At 55.2% G+C, this 18057-nt stretch overlaps 1 protein-coding gene across 1 annotated transcript in view; it reads left to right on the top strand.

Annotated features, from left to right (window-relative positions):
* LASP1 (LIM and SH3 protein 1) overlaps positions 1-17671 on the top strand; it is a 38503-nt gene extending 20832 nt beyond the window's left edge. The window contains exons 4-7 of the mRNA XM_069482441.1: positions 3789-3896; positions 14622-14769; positions 15183-15286; positions 17434-17671. Coding sequence (XP_069338542.1) covers positions 3789-3896; positions 14622-14769; positions 15183-15286; positions 17434-17607 — 534 coding nt within the window. The 3' untranslated portion in view covers positions 17608-17671. The remainder of the gene's footprint in view (positions 1-3788; positions 3897-14621; positions 14770-15182; positions 15287-17433) is intronic.
* The last annotated feature ends 386 nt before the right edge of the window (positions 17672-18057 follow it).

Genomic DNA, 18057 nt, shown 5'->3' on the forward strand with positions numbered 1-18057 from the left:
GGCAAGTTATTAACCTCTCTGTGCCACCGTGCCTTCTGATGCTCTCCAAAGGTGGTTGTGGCCGGGCACGGTGGCTCATGCCTGTAATCCTAGCACTATGGGAGGCCGAGGTGGGTGGATCCTTTGAGCTCAAGAGTTCGAGACCAGCCTGAGCAAGAGTGAGACCCCGTCTCTACTAAAAAAAATAGAAAAAAATTAGCTGGACAACTAAAAATATATAGAAAAAATTAGCCGGGCATGGTGGCGCATGCCTGTAGTCCCAGCTACTCGGGAGGCTGAGGCAGGAGGATCGCTTGAGCCCAGGAGTTTGAGGTTGCTGTGAGCTAGGCTGACGTCACAGCACTCTAGCCCGGGTGACAGAGTGAGACTCTGTATCAAAAAAAAAAAAAAAAAAGGTGGTTGTGAGGATGTTGAGTGTGTGTTACTTGGTAGTTTCTGGCGTGGAGACAGCACTCGGTGAATGTTTGCTGCCATTGATTTTCTGGAAAGGAGGGAACGGAACTTGTGTGTGAAGCAGCCCAGGAATGGGCACAACCGCCTTTGACCATTGCTTTCGGCCCTGGCCTTGTCAGTAGCTCTCCTCCATCTGTGCACGTTCAATTTAAAAACTGATTTCTTTTTTGTCAGAAAGGGATGTGTTACCTATATTGTGGGCCCAGCTCATGGTCAGCACAGGATCTATGGAAATTGTTGGTACTGTATTTGCTCAATAAATTTTTTTTTTTTTTTTTTTTTGAGACAGAGTCTCGCTTTGTTGCCCGGGCTAGAGTGCCGTGGCATCAGCCTAGCTCACAGCAACCTCAAACTCCTGGGCTCAAGGGATCCTACTGCCTCGGCCTCCCAGATAGCTGGGACTACAGGCATGCGCCACCATGCCCAGCTAATTTTTTCTATGTATTTTTAGTTGTCCAGATAATTTCTTTCTATTTTTTTAGTAGAGAGGGGGCGGGGGGGGGGTCTCGCTCTTGCTCAGGCTGGTCTCGAGCTCCTGACCTCAAGCGATCCACCCGCCTCGGCCTCCCAGAGTGCTAGGATTATAGGCGTGAGCCACCGCGCCTGGCCTAATAAATGTTTTTTAAGTCATGATCTTTTCTTCTCATGTTGGGTCAAGGCAGTTCTTTTCCAAATTCTGCTGCCTTGTTTGTTGGGAGATTATGTACGTGCGTTCAGTTCATTGGGCGTTCACCCAACTAACATTGCTTCGTACCTGCTGTTTGCTGGAATAAATGAACCAGACAGAGCCAGGGACAATAACTAAAAGCTAACATGTAAGAAGCAGAGTTTCACAGATGGTGGCTGTTTGAGTGTCAAGAGCCTCTGGTGTCAGTCCTGGCCCTGAGGTGGGACTTTCCGAGGGGGGAGGCCCAGGCATCTTCCGGGGACGGAGTCATCTGGCCGACCTGCTGAGTTACACCCTTACTTGACCCACAACTGGGTCAGGTGACCTCGGCAGGTCCCTCCCTGCACGGGGACCCCCCTCGTGCCCTGGGGAGCCATCCCAGGCACCGAGGGCAAGCACTCCTGCTTGGGGGAGGAGGGGCTCCAGGCTACACCCTCCGGACACTCCTGACCCCTCACCCCCCCACCTCTGTCACCCTTCCCAGCACCCAAAGATCTCTTTGATTCTCCATAGTTAGAGACTGGAGATGCCTAAAAATGGCCACAGACTCTAGAGTGGGAGGCCAGGCCCACTCAGAGGACCCAGAGAGGGGAACTGACTTGCTTAGAGACACACAGCAAAGTGGTGCCGAGCCCAGGCCCCCTCCTTCTTTAGCCCCTCCTCTGCACCTCTCCAAAGCCCCACCCTCTCTGGGCCTCCTATGTTAGGAGCGAAATGAATTATCCTTCCCCAACAGGGAGGGGAAGGCAGTTCCTGAGCCTGGGAACCAGCGGATGTCATTGCAGTGTCGCCATGGCGATTATTCCTCCGGATTAGGGGCCTGACCCTTGCAAAGTCAGGAAGCAGAGGACGGAGTGGAGGCCTGGCATGAGTTCAGCACTTTCACATTGACAAGGCACTTTCATCAGTGCGTACTGAGCGCTCCACAGTGCCCTTGTGCCTTCAGAGCCACTGTCTGCATCATTGGGTGGCATGACCCGTGTTATGATCCTCATTTTACAGATGTGGAAACTGAGGCTCGAGGTTAAGTCATTGGCCCAAGATCACTCAGCAAGTGGGAGACTGAGGGTGTATTAGCACCTGCTCCATCTTGGTTACAGGAAGGTCCCTCCCCATATTTTAACTGATCTCTATGACAACCCTTTTTACAGATGAGGAAACTGAGGCCAGGGGCCTTTGATTCAGGGATTCTGGATTGGGAGCTACATTTTTCTGTCTGAGTGCCTTACCGTTCCTGATGCCCCTTCCCAAAGAGTCCTGACTAAGAGTCCCTGTGTTGGCCCTGGGCTTCTTGGAAGAGCTGATGCTTGGAAGAGCAGGTTCTGAACCCGAGGGGCGGGCTGGTGCTCGGATCCAGTGCATTAACTTCTTTTTAGTCTGGATAATAACAAAGGAAGAAGAAGACTTGAACCCCACAGATGGGTGACAGGGGCTCCAGGGGATAAACAGGGACCGTGACCCCTGCAGGGTGTGCAGGGGGTCTGATAGGCGTGGCCACGGCTGCATCTGTGTGTGGCTGGTGGGTGCGGGTGTAGCCCAGTGCTGCAGCCAGATGACTCTGTGCCTGGACGCTGCCTGGGTTTGTCATCCTGGAAACTCCCAGGGTCCTGGGCCCCATGTCCTGGGCTGACCTGTTTGCAGGACCGTGCAGCCCCTGTGGAGGAAATCCAAGCAGCTGGTGGGGTCTGGAACAGATGGCTGCTGAGGTGGACAGTGAGGTCTCTGGAAGCCAAGGAACAGTTCCCTGTCCCATGAGTATTTCCCAGCCTCATTCTGTTCTTTAAAACCCCCACGGAGGACAAGCTGTTTCTCATATTTCAATTCCTTCAGTCAGTGTCAGGGAAGTCCTTTCTGATGTCTGACTTGAGTCCCTCTAGTACTGTCGTGGGGTGGTAGGGTTCTTCCCGGATCTTGGAACCCTGTTCTGAAGAGCTGTCTGACCCCCCCCAGTTTCCTCCCCTGCTGGTGGCGGTGGCCTCAGAAGCCAGCCTCGCAGGTGGCCTCAGAAGCCAGCCTCGCAGGCTCCATTAAGCCACAGGGCCCGTCAAAGACTCATTGATCGGCCTGCCCTGCGTTGGTCTCGCCGCCCTCCTTTCTGGGCACCAACTTTGTCCTTTGGCACAGCCCGCACTCAGCTGCTCTCAGCGGATAGGCCCGGGGCCTGGCGAGGGTGAGCTGGGGCTGTCTCAGGAGCTCTGGAAAGAACCTTCTTCCCACAAGCTTTCAGGCGGGATGGGCTGGTGGGGACGCGTCAGGAGTCAGGCAGATGAGGGTTTGCATCCTGGTGGCTCCGGACATTTGCTGCTGAAGCTCTGTAACCTCGGGCAGGGGACCCGCCTCTGTGTGGTTCAGTTTCCTGATCTGTAAAATGGACCTAACAATAGTGTGTGTGTATGTGTATGTGTGTGTGTACGATGGACCTAAGGGAGATAGTTCATGTACGCGTGAGGCCCTTGGCACTGTGCCCACTACTCAGAACACGCTGCAGAAGTGTTAATGGCCGTTATTAGCCAAACGCTTTTTGGCTAAGGCTTCTGCTTTGAGTTGGGGGTTTCTGGCCAGGCTCTCTGTCCTCACTGGACGCTGCCTCAGACGGGGTCACCGGCTGGGGCCCTTTCTGCTCCCAGCCTGACTCCTGTCCCTCTTCCCTCCCTCTCGGGTCCTCCAGGTACGCTACAAGGAGGAGTTTGAGAAGAACAAGGGCAAAGGCTTCAGCGTGGTGGCAGACACACCCGAACTCCAGAGAATCAAGAAGACCCAGGACCAGATCAGTAACGTAAGCGCCCCCTCCAGTAGCACCCCACCTCCCTCGGCGCCCCTGCCACCCCCCCGTCTGGACCCCTCCCTGTCCGCCTGGCAGGCGCAAATGAGGCCAGTGCCCCTCCACTGCCCCACCCCCCCCGCTCCCCTGCGTGGGCCTGGCTGGCGGCTGCTTGAGAAGAGAGAAGCATTTGGGGTTCCCAGATCCTCTTCTGTGCACCCCCAGACTCTCTTTGCCAGACTTTAGCCCACACAGCATTTCCTTCTAGAAGGGACTGTAGTTTTGCGGGGGTGTGCGTAGGGGCCTGTGTGCTAGATCACCCCCCACTCTCTCTGAAGCCGTTTTTCTTTTTCCTGGGTATGGTGGGTGTCCGGGTGCAGACTGGATGTTTCGTCTTAGCACAAAGGTCAGGGCTGGGGGTGGGGAGGCGGCCTCTGGGTGCTGACATTACAGTCATTTCCACCCTTCCTCGGTCGTTTCCGCCCTTCCTTGGCTTCCTCCCCCACCTCGGCTTGCTCTTCCTTCCTGTGTAAAAACCCCAGCTGCAGCGTCCTCCAGCCCTGCACCTCCTGCTCTGGGCCTCCTGGGCCTGGGATGGCCAGCGGTGTCTGGCTGCGGCTCGGGTGGGCGTGGAGGGCGGGCGGTGGGTTGGCAGCCTCCGGCATTGTGTTCCCTCCATGGCACCTGTGGCCAGAGGACAGGCCTCGGTTTCCTGCTCAGCAGAGCCACAGACTAGCAGCTCGTGTGGCTTTGGACATAATGGGGGCAGGGTGCTGCTGTGAGCCACAACCACGGACCGCGGGCAGGCGACCTGTGCACAGGGTCCTGGGCTGCACAGAGTCGCAGGGTATGCCCGGCAGCTTGGGTTGGGGGGGGGGTCCTACAAATGAAGTATTGGGCAAGAACAGTCGTCCTCATGTCTGTGACAAGAAGGGATAGATGAGTCGCCCAGTATCACTCTGGGCTGGGGGACCGCGGATAGTCTGGGGGAGGGCTGGGTCTCTCGGTGGCCCACCCAGCACGCCCCCCACACCCGGCTCCACATCCCTTCCCAACCCTCCACCTGGCCTCCTTGGCAGGACGTACCTTCTAGAGGTTGGCAGGTCGTGGCTAGAGCGGGCTGCAGGTGGATTTCAGAGGCACAGGGGGGCAGCCAGCAGACGCAGCTGCGCCCAAGACTGTGGCTCTCAAACGTCACATGGTGACCCACCAAGCAGGCAGGCATTTATTTCGAGAAACAACAGAATCAGAACTTTTATCACTGAGTACTTACTCCTAAGAGGACATTCGGATCTTTTCTATTTTATTTTCTAAAGATGCTGGTGGCAGACTTACTAAAATGGGTTTTGCAACTAGGTTGTTGGCTGCAGTTTGCAGCTGGTGGCCTGAGGAAATGGCGTGCTAACCTTCAGCCAGGACAGCGTGCCTCTGAGGGCCCTGATCCCTCTCCCACCGAAAAAGCCTGTCACAGTTGCCTCTTTATACGCCAGGGCCTGGCCTCACAGGCCAGGAGCTTCCCTTCCACCCTGAGCCCACATGCAGAGTGGGGGAGGGGAAGGTGGCCTTGGCAATGGGGAAAACCTGGAGCCTCTCCCAAAGCTGGACTCTGGACTCTTCTGTGGCTTTTCACTGTGAAAGGCCCTTGTCTTTTATCGGTGACACTTGCTCTCGGGCTGCAACTCCCGCTCCCAGTGCCTTCGCTCATGGCTTCACCCCGTGGGCTATGGAGGAGAGAGAAAAGCAATCCCAGTCACCCCTGCCTCCCTTTCTGGAAGGCTTCCAGAATACTCTATACCCAGCCCTCCACCTCCTCTTCTTCCTCCCCCAAGTTACTGGACGTGTTAATGTCCTGGTAACAAAACTCCCGGCCAAGACAGCCACACCCACACCCGGAGATAACAAGCGTCTTATCATTAGCAAAGGTGCTTGGTGCTGGCACTGCAATTAGCTGATGTTCCCTGCTCTGAGGTGGGGGAGGTGACTTGGACCTGACCTGGTTGCTGCTTTCGCAGCTTTCTCTGGCACCTGTGAGGTGTGACTACAAGGCTGGAAGACTCTTGGTTTGTCAGATGTGGGGCTCCAAGCACCGTCTCGCAATCACTTGTGGAGTCAATGGAAAGGCAGACCCACAGGCCTCCTCCCAGCCACCACGATCAGCATCTCTAGACTAGACGGGGCCCGGGAATCAGCATATGAAACACATTCCCGGGGTTTCTGTGGTGCTCTCTGAAGTTTGAAAGCACCACCCAAAAGTCTGAAAAAACTTCACCCCCCCCTGCACCATGCTCAGAACCGGTGCAAAATTGTCCCAGCCTCCAGAAGAGTTTTGGGAAAGATGATGTTTAGAGCCACACCTTGTATTTTGCATCCAAAATAGTGTTCCTGTGTGTAGCTTGTCACTTGCTTCCCAGATTAGCACCAAATGACTCCTGGCTATTTCTAAAGGTCAGACCGTCTTGCAGAGAGCTGAAGGTTTGCTTCCCTGGAGGGCCATGCAGCAGAGACGTTTTACCAGCCAGAGCAATTTAGAAACAAGTGTCCGGTCTCCTCCAGGGGCGCCTGCTGTGGACAGATGCAGTCTGTCCTTTGTCCTGCCAAGAGGCAAGATGGTAAGGTGGGAGGAGACGGCCAGGGCCCGAATCTAGCTTCTGTCCTTCTGTTGCTAGGCGGGATGCTTTGAGCCTCAGTTTTCTTGTCTGTAAAAATGGGGACAGTAGCCTCTACCTTGAAAAGTGATTTCGAGGAAAATGTCAAGCACTTGGCATATGATAAATGTTGTCAATATTATTGCTAATACTTTAAAGGCCAACCTGACTGCTTTCCATACTGTGGCCAAAGAAGGGGCATGAAGTGAAGTTTGGTTGATAAGTTTGGCTGTTGTCATTGTGTTGCCCAGGCTAGAGTGCCGTGGCATCGGCCTAGCTCACAGCAACCTCAAACTCCTGGGCTCCAGCAGTCCTCCTGCCTCAGCCTCCCAAGTGGCTGAGACCACAGGGATGTGCCACCATGCCCCGCTAATTTTTTCTATTTTTAGTAGAGACGGGGGTCTCGATTTTGGTCAGGCTGGTCTTGAACTCCTGACCTTAAGCAATCCTCCCCCCTTGGCTTCCCAGAGTGCTAGGATTACAGGCATGAGCCACGGCGCCCGGCCTGTGTGGAAAGCTTTGAGGAAAGCTGCTAGTAAGTTAGACATCTGTGGTGAGTAACAGTGTCATCGTTAAAGGCATCTGGAGGATGGAGAAGCCTGGGCCTGCGCTATGGGATGAAGGTTGTGCGTTCAGAATGCAGCCTTTGGTCTTGAGCTCTCGTGGTGTTAATGGATGGGAAACTTTAGTCGCTGGAGTCCCCTTTTGGGAGCTTCTGCTTTTATTTACTTACATATTTACTTATATATTCATTTTCTCTATACAATTTTATGTCTTTTAACTTTTTTTTGTGAAATATGACACATAGGAACACCTATAGTAAACCCCTGTTTGTTTACCATGCAGGTCAGGAAATAGAGCATTATGTTACTGTACCCCTGTCAAAAATAGTTTTCACAGTGTTAAAAACATAACTGTCACGTGGTGGGCATCTATCACATATTTATTGAATTCATTATGAGGGAAGAGGTGGAGATTAAAACTGGGGAGTATGAGAGGCAGAGGTAAATGCTAGTTAGTGAAAGAAAGTGCTGGATACAGTTAGCTGTGGCACTGGGTAAGGTCTGCCATTAGCTACACGCTGGTTACATGTCCTACAGCACAATAAAACCGTAAGCTTTGACGATATCTTTGCTACAGGCAGAAATCCTTTGCATCTCTGTCAGCCAGAAATAACTGGCATTTTATATTCTATAATTAGCTTCAGTCTTTATAGAGTCTGGGCCTAATCAATAGCAAATAGTTAAAGTTTCATCCCCAGAGTCAAGTGGTCTGGAGGTAGGGTTGGTGGACAATCCTCTAGTTTAATTTTGAAAGCGTGTACTTTTTTTTAAATAGTTTTATTATATAACTATGCATTTCTAAACACTATAATTTTGTTTTTCTAATTTTGAACACCTAGTATACAATTTTTTTGTGTCTTACTGCTTTTGTACACCATTGTGTTTAAAGTTTCATCTATACTTGCATGTCATGGTAGTTCATCCTTTTCATTGCTGTATAGTATTCCATCATGTGATTATGCCACATTTTATTGATTCTGCTGTTGGTGGCCATTTAAATTGTTTCCAAGTGCTGTGGACACCCTTGTACTTATCTCCTGGTGCTTATTTAGAGTGGAATTGCTAGATTTTAGAATCCATGTTCCTTCGACTTTACCAGGTAATGCTGAACCATTTTCCAAGTGGCTGCACTGACTTACCCCTCCACCAACAGTAATGCGTTTCCATTGTTCACATCCTCGGACGTGTTCATTTTCTCCACTTTGACCATGTGTAGTGGTATATTATTGTGGTTTTAACTTGCATTTCTCTGATTACTAATGAAGTTGAGCACAAATTTATATGTTTTAAAAACAAAATGCTGTGAGCCTCTAATAGGGAGCATTACTGCATATGGTAGTTGAGAACTAAGCTCTGATGTTAGAACTGGATTCTGACTTAACCCACCCCTTGCCTACTACCTCTTGAGCCTTGGTTTCCCCACCTGTAAAGTGGGCACGATAATGATAAGTTGTTCTTGGGCTGGCTGTGGAAAGGAAATGAATAATGCATATAAGGACACAAAATAGGACCTCAACAAATGGGAGCTGTTGTTATTAAAAAAAAAAAAAAAAAAAAAAGGTGAATAGCCACTGGACTCCAGCCTGGGTGACAGAGCAAGACCCTGTCTCAAAAAAAAAAACAAAAAAGCCCTTGGCCAGTGAGTTGATTATTCCATTCAAAGCCTGATACTCCTTCGCTAGCCATGATGTATGATCATGGGAGCAACATGTGGAGAGACTGACTTTTGTTTTCCACCACAGTCAGGAGAGCAGGGGATTCAGAAAACGGAACCTCAGCTAGCAGAGCTTTGCACATCCGCACTCATCCTGGAGTCTTGGTTAGCAGGGCCTGGTGAGTGGGAAGGGCCCTTAGGCCCAGGCCCCTAGAACCACGTGTACTCGGGCCTCGAGGGTGCAGTTAGAGTGTGGCCTTCTTCCATGGAGGCCCAGGACGGTTTCCAAGCTGGGGCTCTGCTGACATGTCTGGGCATGTGACAACCCTCATTTGGGTTCTTACAAGATCAGAACTTTGCTGAACTTGGAGCAGGGATCAGCCAGACCCTTGGAGTCTGGGAGATGTTTCTGTGCCTTTTGGATGTGCGAGCACCCCTTCGTGTGCCTGTTGGCTTAACAAACCATTTGGTGGCTGGCAGGGCAGCAACAGTTTCCTCATTTGCTGGGGAGAGGAGGGAGAGGAAGTTGAGGGTATGGAAATTTTTTCCAGGGGGGCCCAGGCAGCGTCTCCTGAGTTTGCATGAATGGCGTCCTCCTCTCCCCAGCTAGGGTGACCTTCTGGTTCTCATCCTTTTTGAGAGTGAAAGGGGGTGCTTTGAATTCCTGAGCAGCAGACGTGAACTGGGACTAGGGGCAGACTTGGGCGTGTGGTCACCCTGCCTCGTGCCTGTGCTCAGGAAAGGGCCTGTCGAGCTGTGACTTTGTCCTTGTGTCACCATCCTCGGCTGTTATTGAGCAATGAAAACTCTGCCTCAGGAAGCCATTTAACTTCTGAGCTTCATTTTCCTCTTCTGTAAAATCAGAATTAAAGTGTCCGTGTCGACTTATTTTTTAGAGTGATTATTGTCAGGGTCAAGGGAGGTAATGCACGAAGAGCTTTGGTGAACTCAGTGTGAAGAGCTCTGTGATGTGAGGTTATTGATACGGATAGCAGCGCGTGGAGCAGGCGTTGGTTGGCGGAGGGTGTCTCGTGTTCAGGCTGCCACTGCTCCAGCCATCTGGGTCAGCTGGGCTTCCTTTTATTTTATTTATTTACTTCTTTATTTTTAGAGACAGGGTCTTGCCCTCTCACCCAGGCTGGAGCTCCCAGCCTCAAGTCATCCTCTTACCTTAGCCTCCCAAGTACAAGTAGCTGGGACTGCAGGGAGACGCCACCATGCCCAGCTAATCTTTATTTAATTTTTTTTAGAGATAGGGTCTTGCTATGTTGCCCAGGCTGATCTTGAACTCCTGGCCTCAAGCGATCCTCCCGCTTCCAAAGTGCTGGGATTTCAGGCATGAGCCACCGCACTCAGCTTGGCCTTAATTTTATATGCATTTATCCACGTGTAGTGACTTTTTAAGGAGCAACATGATTTCACCAGCCTATTGTGGAAATACCTACATGTCCACAGTGGCTTTCAGCTTAGAGTTTGCTTAGGTTCCTAGAGCTGGTCAGGGTCCTCAGGACCACCTGGGAGCAGATGGGGAAACTGAGGCCCAGTAGGGAAAGGGACTCTCCCAGGGATGAGGCATGGGGGATGGGAGGCAGGGTAGCCCCTGATGAAGGACTGAATCTCTAGGACACTGACAGGGGACAGAACAGGCCTGGGCTCCTCAGCTGCCCAGTGCCCTGGTGGGAGGACAAGCCGGGGCCCAGACATGCCCCCTTCCCTGGGGGGAAGGCTCCCAGTCACCCGTCACTATCCACTCCTAGGGAAGGAGCCATCACCCAGGGTAGCTGGGCCCCCAGCATCAGGGACACCTGTTGCTCAGGCCACCTGCTGGCCCCCTCAGGGCCCCCGGCAGACCTCTGTCCACCTCCACATCTGCACGCCCCTCTCCGGTCACCCGTCCCGGGCATCAGGCCTCTTTCATTAACAGAAAGTAAACAAGGAAAGCTGACCTTTCCCACCCCCAGGACAAAAGTCGGAAGGGCAGAAGCCTTGTGAGCCTGGAGGCCTCAGGAGTGGTGTCCCCTTCCCTTGTCTGCTTCCCCCGCCACCAGTGGACAGGGGTCACTAAGGGAGTGGGTCTGGGGCGATTTATCTTTTGCCCTGTGTCTGTGAGGACTTCAGCCCTGGTGCCCTTTCGAGTGGGAGAGGGGGGTCTGATGGCTTTTCAGTCTGGCCGGGGCTGGCTGCTTCCTCCTGGGGAACAGGCTCAGCCTATTTCGCCCTTGGGTGTGGGTCCCTGCTTGGGCGTGAAGGCAGGAGGCAGGGAAAGGGGCTGGTCCTGACCTAAACCGCCAAGTGAGCCCCTCTCTGTGTCCAGACTGTACCTGTCCTAGACTCTGTCCTGGGCTCTGCAGCTTCCTGGCCTATTCCCCCAGCCCAGGCTGCAGGAACAAACTGCTCCTCCAGCCCAGCTATTAACTCTTGCCCTCCATACGTGGCCGGTGGCAAGTGCCAAGGGGGAGAGAAGGCAGCAGAGACAGTGTGGGGGGTGGATGAGCAAAGGGGACTGCCCTGGGCGGGAGAGCACAGATCAGGCCCTGGCCAGGGGCTTCCGGGGCAGGGGATCGCCAGGAAACAGAGCAGGCTTAGCCCCTCCTCTTTCCCTGCCCCCCAACCCCGACCCCATTTCCCAGGATCAGGGAAAGGCAGGGCAGGATCCTGGTGGACAGGAAGTGAGAACCGCTCCAGGTCACGTGCCCAAGGCTTGGAGAGAATTCAGGGCCTGGGCCTACCTGGGAAGGGCCAGCTTCTGTCCTGTCCTGGTGTCCTGCTTTCCAAGTTTCCCTTGGGGCGTGGTGCAGGGCTGTCACTCTCTGTCCCACTTCCTTCCCCACCGGCAGGCCGGCAACGCAGGGCACGCAAACCCCGGGCCTAGCACCTTGCCTTGGGCGTCCCCACCCTGCACTAGTTTCCTCCTTGAAAGGTGAAGAGAGCAGACTCCACTGAGGGTCTTCGAGGCGGGGTGTGGGCCGCGCATCCCAGCGGGGGCACAGGAAGAAAACCTGAGAACGCCTGGTTCTGCTTCTTTTTCATCTCATACTTTTCTTATTCATAGTTTTTATATAAGTTTTAAAATATGCATATCATATTTATAAAGTGTTATTTCTGTACAACTTATAAAATACACATAATTCAGGAGGATTGTTCTTTAAAATATTTAACCAACAAGAGTACGCAGTTGAAGTATTTTGGCAAGCAAGGGTCAGCAAACTTCTGTAACACGCCAGGCAGTGAATATTCCCGGCTCTGCGGGCCGTGTGGGCTCCACGGCAGGTCCCTGGTGCTGTAGTTACGCTCTGGAAGCAGCCATAGGTAAGAGGTGAGTGAGTGGCCGTGGTTGTGTTCCAATAAAACTTTATTTCTGGAGACTGAAATGTGAGTTTCAGAGAAATTTCATGTGTCAGGAAATAACGAAATCTTCTTCTTCTCCACTCCCCCGCCAACCGCATTAAAAAATGTAGAACCCATTCTGAGCTCCCGGGCCGTAAGCAAACAGGCAAACAGGCGTGGGCTGGATTTGGTCCACGGAGCATAGTTTGCCAACCTCTGCCCTGGACCGCTGGTTCTCAGACTGGAGCCTGCTTCAGGCTCACCTGGCATGCTTTTTTAAAATGCATATTCCAAAACCCCAGCCCTGATTTTCCTTCCTCTCCAGGAGGAAGGAACCTCAGTCCCCTGTTAACACTGGCCACACCTTACCATCCTGGGGGCCAGTTACCTGTTGGAGAATCTCCTTCCCAACAGACCAACCTTGAAGGTGGGACCCACTATTCATCCTCTCGGCCCCAGCGGATGGCTCAGGTCTGGGCACAGAGTGGATCCATGAAACGTGGAGGAAGGGCCAGCAGAGAACACGGCAAGGCTGCCTGTGCTCGGGGTCTATGCCGCGTTTGCAGGAGCAGGGTTCCCTCCTCCGTTCCCAGGCTGTCACGGGAGGGAGTGGACTGTGCCTGGTGCCCACAGAGAGCAGCATCCCACGTCCACGTGCTGGGGGCCACGTCCGCCACACTCAGTGGGGTGGCCCACATCGTTGCCACCTGCACGTCTTGTGTGGCTCTTGCCGCAGGTGCACCTCCTACAAGCCTCACAGCCCACCTGAGATGGGGGTGCCTGGGAGTAAGGACCTTGTCTCTTCCTCTGTCCCGTATTGGCCCAGCATTGGGCTGGAGCCGGCTCGCATGGGGTGAGAGCTGGGCGGGAGGCTGAGGCCATCACGCCACGCTGAGCCGCAGAGGAAGGGGAGCGGCAGGCCAGCGGCTGCAGGGCCAGGGCGCCACCAGGCACAGGGAGCCGCCGGTGACTCTCCAGAGACTGGCCCTTGGCTGGGATCCAAGAGACCTTTGCAGGCTTCTCTTCGGGAGTCTGGCACAGTCCCAGAAGGCCATCCAGACAGTTCTTCAGCAGCAGGAGGAGGAAAGGGCTGGAGGAGGTGCCCCAGAGGATGGGAAGTGGAGGAGAACTGGGGCTGGTTGGGATCTGAATCCAGCTGGGAAACCCTGAGCCTGTGCTCTGGCCCCACCCTGGGACTCAGAAGACAAGGTGGATGAGGGACTGTTCCTCCCCGACTCAGTTGGCCAGGATTGAGCTGGGGCTGGGGCCTGGGACACGAAGGGACTAATTGGCCCTGAGGTCCCTTTCTGGTGGTTTGGGTGGGTGCTTCTTCTGGCTGACCCTGCTTAGGTCTTTGTGATGGAGGTGGCAGGGGCTCCCCCCACACTGGCCAAGTCCTCCGTCATAGCACCCACAGGTCTGGCCAGAGAGTGCAGCTTCCCTCCCCTCCCCCGACTTTGTAGGGTGGATGCCTGCCTCACCCTGACCCTCCTGACCTTGGTGGCTCATGCTCCCGGCCCTGAGCAGGCACAGGTCTCAGTCCTCAAACAACACAAGACCCAGTTTAAGACTCCTGTGTGGTGGTGGTAGGGGTGGGGGTCCCCGCAGCCAACAGCGCCCTGTGGGGGCAAGAGGCTGGATTGAGGGGTTGGAGCCTCACATGCCTGCCCAGTGGGGTGGTCTTGAGTGGCGTGACTTCTCTGGGCCTCTCTTTGTCCACCTTGGAACTAACGAGAGGAGGAACCCATCTCCAAGACAGCATCCCACCCTCAGGGAGGGTCCGGCATTTCTTGTCCCCGCAGTCTGAGGTTCTCAGCTGAGCATCCCTAGACTCTGGCCTCGGTGACTTCATGTACCTAGTAATGGAGAGCAGGGCCCTGGAAACTGCGTGATCTTGGGCAACTCACTTAACTTGTCAGCGCCTTTGTTTCCTTTTTTCCTTTTTTGAGACAGTGTCTTGCTCTGTCATCTGGTCTAGACCGCGGTGGTGTCATCATAGCTCACTGTAGCCTCAAACTCCTGACCTCAAGTGATCCTTCTGCCTCGGCCTCCTAGAGCGCTGGGATTACAGGCGTGGCCACCGCCCCTGGCCCCTTTGTTTCCTTCTCATCTGTTACACGGGGACTGTGCTGCCCCCTTGTAGGTGCTGACGAGGTCAAATGAGCCTGTGACGTGAAGCACCTGCTGTAGCCACTGGCACGCAGTGAGCGCCCAGGAAGCAGGAGCTGCTGCTGTGGTCACTGTTGGCCAGGCGGAAGCCCCTGTCATATAAAAATGACAACTCACATTTGTGTGAGGCTTCAGCTTTCGTGGCCCTTCACACCTGTCATCTCATTGCATCCTCCCACAACACCTGAGCAAGACACCGATGTCCCATTTTGCAGAGGTGGAAACTGAGGCTTGGCAAGATTAGGTGCTTTGTGCAAGGGCACAGGCCTGGCTCTCTGTGCCTGGAGCCCTGGGGGCGTCTCTCCCACCCCGTATCTAGAGTGTGATGAGAGAGGACTGGTTTGCTCTGGGGTCCTTCACCCAGCGCCTTCTGCCCCTGCAGATAAAGTACCACGAGGAGTTTGAGAAGAGCCGCATGGGCCCCAGCGGGGGCGAGGGCATGGAGCCGGAGCGCCGGGATGCCCAGGACAGCGGCAGCTACCGGCGGCCCCCAGAGCAGCAGCCCCACCACATCCCGACCAGTGCCCCGGGTGAGTGGGGCAGGGGACCTGGGGCCGGGCCGGGCTGGGGGTGTGGAGGAGGTGGGAGAAGCCTCATCCACATGCACACACACACACACACACACACACACACATACACACACCCTCCCCAGGAAGGCGGCTGCTTCCCAGGCCCCGGGGTCCCATCCCCAGCCAACATGAGGGGCAGGCCGGTGCTGGGCCTTGGGGATCCGAAGGGCAGGCGCCCGTGCGGTGGGGCATACGGCCCCTGCTGTAGGATACACGCACCAGCGCGTGTCCAGCGCGTGTGCACACATGGACTTAAGCCTTTGAGCAGTGGGGCCTGAGCCAGGTGGGGGTGGTGCAAATGCATGATGCGGGCTCCGGGGGCTCCAGGAGGGCTGGGTCAGCAGGACCGTCTCCAAGCCCACCTCCTCCTGCAGTTTATCAGCAGCCCCAGCAGCAGCCGGCGGCCCAGTCCTATGGTGGCTACAAGGAGCCTGCGGCCCCCGTCTCCATACAGCGCAGCGCCCCGGGTGGTGGCGGGGTGAGTAGCCCTGGCTGGAGGGGAGAGGCCAGAGGTGGGTGGGCTTCAGGGAAGGCGGCCCCCCTGGACACAGTGCACAGACTCCCCTGACCTTTGACCCTGGCCCTTGTTGTCTGTGTGGGTCGCAGGGATCTCAGCCCCGCGAAAGGAGAGGAAGTGTGGTGCAGCGGGCAGAGCCTGGCTGGGATTGGGGCCCTGTGTCCCAGCCCTGGGCATACCTCGGGCAAGTCACTCCCCACCGCCCCAGGCCAGGTTTCCTTACTCTGGCTCCCTGGGAACACACAAAGCCCCTTTCTGCACGGGGCCTTCCAGACTGGGCCCTGCTCCCCACTCTCCATGAGGAGGACCCCCCCCCATGTCCATGCTTGCCCCTGCCTCTGAGGGGCCCTCCCAAACCTTGCCATGTGAAGTGGGTCTCCCCTGATGCTGTCTACCACTGCACCCCTCTGGCTTCTTCCGGAGCATTCTGTCCAGTGTAAAAGACTCCTCTGCGTTTGCTCACTTCTCTGCCCGCCTCCCCCTGCCCCCCCGCCCCCGTGGGACTGAGCTCTGTGGGGGGCCGGGCAGCGTTCCTTTGCTTCCCCTACTCTGAATAAATGAATGGGCACAGGTAGGAAGGGGGCGGGATCAAGCTCACCGAGTCCTTAGAGTTGAAGTCCTCGGTCTGTAAGTCCTGCTGTTTACCCCACTGATGGGTGCAGCTGAGCCACGGGAGAGACAGATACTTAGAGAAATAAAATAGCCTGAGATACATGGCCCGCTGGAGTCTCCTGCCCTGGGCATGTAAACAAGGGGTGTCAGTGCTGTCTGGGGCGCCAGGCGAGCCCAAGAGGTCGTCTGAAGGAGGAGGCTCCAGAGGGTGGGGAACCTGCAGCCTAAAGGCCACGTGTGGCCCTCCAGATCCCCAAGTGTGGCCCCTTGACCAAATCCAAACTTCACAGAACAAATCCCTTTATTAGAAGGATTTATTCTGTAAAATTTGGATTCCGTCAAAAGGCCACACTCAAGGGTCCAGAAGGCCACATGTGGCCCCAAAGCCACTACCCCTCTTCCTTATGGGAGCTTATTTTCCAGTCAGAGAGACAAACAAGAATGCAATAAATAAGTACATAAGGTAAGGTCAGGTAGTGGCACATGCTGCGAAGAAAGACAGCAGGGTTAGGGACAGAGAGCAGCAGAGTCAAGACATGATGTTTGAGCAAAGTCCTCAATCGAGTGAAGGAGTAAGTGGTGCAAGGAGAACAGCAAGTGCAAAGGGCCTGAGGCTGCAGGAATATTCTAGGAAAGTTCATGGACTAGCAGGAAGGCAAGGGTGACTAGTGAGGGGAGGCAGGTAGGAGGTCAGATTGTGCGGGGACTTGCAGGTCACGGGAAGGCTTTTGGGACTGGCAATCTGTGCAGAGCAACGGGGTTAGACTTGGGTTTTTGGAAGATCACTCTGGCAGCCGTGTTGAGAAGAGGCAGTAGAAGTTGAGGGGGAGGCCGTGGGCGGATGCAGATAGAGGCGGAGACGAGACAGGGCTGTGGGGTTCAGTGTCCTGTGTCCTGTGGAGCCTCAGAGACAAGCGGATGTCGAGGGTGGTGCAGGTCAGAGGAAGTTAGCACGTCGCCCACCTTGGGGAACATGTGGGTGTCATGTGCCTTTGCCGGACATTTCCTAGAGCTGGGCTTCAGCAGAAGGTTCTGGCTGAGGTTTGGAAGGTGGCACCTCATAGACGCTCTTGCGTCCCCTGAAAATTTTTTTCCCAAGGAAAGATCTTTGTCCTGAACTTGGGCGTCTTTTCCCAGACTCATCACAGCTTCAGAAAGAAAACACTGGTGCTTATAATATACAAATAATAGCAAACGGGGTAGGCCGTATTTTAGACACTGCCTGGCTTCGAGTCCGTTGGACCTTACTGCATCCCGTTTGGGAAGGTGGGGCAGAGCCCATGTGACCTCAGTCCCCGCCCGCACCTGGCCCTCAGTAGACTCCAAGTACATTGTAAAAGGTTGGTTACCCAGAGGCGAGAGCCTGGTGCCCGTCTCTGGTCCCCTGCTGCCCTGGGCTCTGCTCCGGGGACCTGGAGAGTCAGGAAGCCGCGCCCAGACCGGGCGAGCCGGCCTGCCCGTGTCCAGGGCCCCGGCTGACTGCGCTCCCCCCACAGAAGCGGTACCGCGCCGTGTACGACTACAGCGCCGCCGACGAGGACGAGGTCTCCTTCCAGGACGGGGACACCATCGTCAACGTGCAGCAGATCGACGACGGCTGGATGTACGGGACGGTGGAGCGCACGGGCGACACGGGGATGCTGCCCGCCAACTACGTGGAGGCCATCTGAGCCCCGGGCGCCCCCACCTCGCCTCCTGGGCGTGACCCGTCCACCCCTCAGTGTCTGTTTTCTAAAATCCGCGACAGCTTGTGATTCCCACCCCTTCTCCAGCTTCTTTTGCCAACTGAAGCCGCCTTCTGCCACTTCCGCGGGCTCCTTCGTCCGGCCGGTTTTCCCCTTGACCGACTTCCTGGTTTCTCTCTGGATGGAACAGGCGCGGGCCTCTCTGGGGCGGGCCGAGGCCGGGCTGGGAAGGGAGGCCCGTTGGCTCCCCGGCCTCCCCTGCCTGTCTTCTCCCCGCCTCAGCCTCCTGCCCAGCCCCCCACATACCCACACATTCCAGGGCTGGGCGAACGCCACACTCCCAGGACCCCAGGGCAGGGCCTCCCTACGCCCCCCCAGAGTGGAACCTACCCCCTTGTCCCTGTTGTGCAGGGCCCAGTGCGATGGGCTTTACTG

This window comes from Eulemur rufifrons, chromosome 9 (assembly GCF_041146395.1).
Source record: "Eulemur rufifrons isolate Redbay chromosome 9, OSU_ERuf_1, whole genome shotgun sequence".
Classification (NCBI taxonomy): Eukaryota; Metazoa; Chordata; class Mammalia; order Primates; family Lemuridae; genus Eulemur; species Eulemur rufifrons.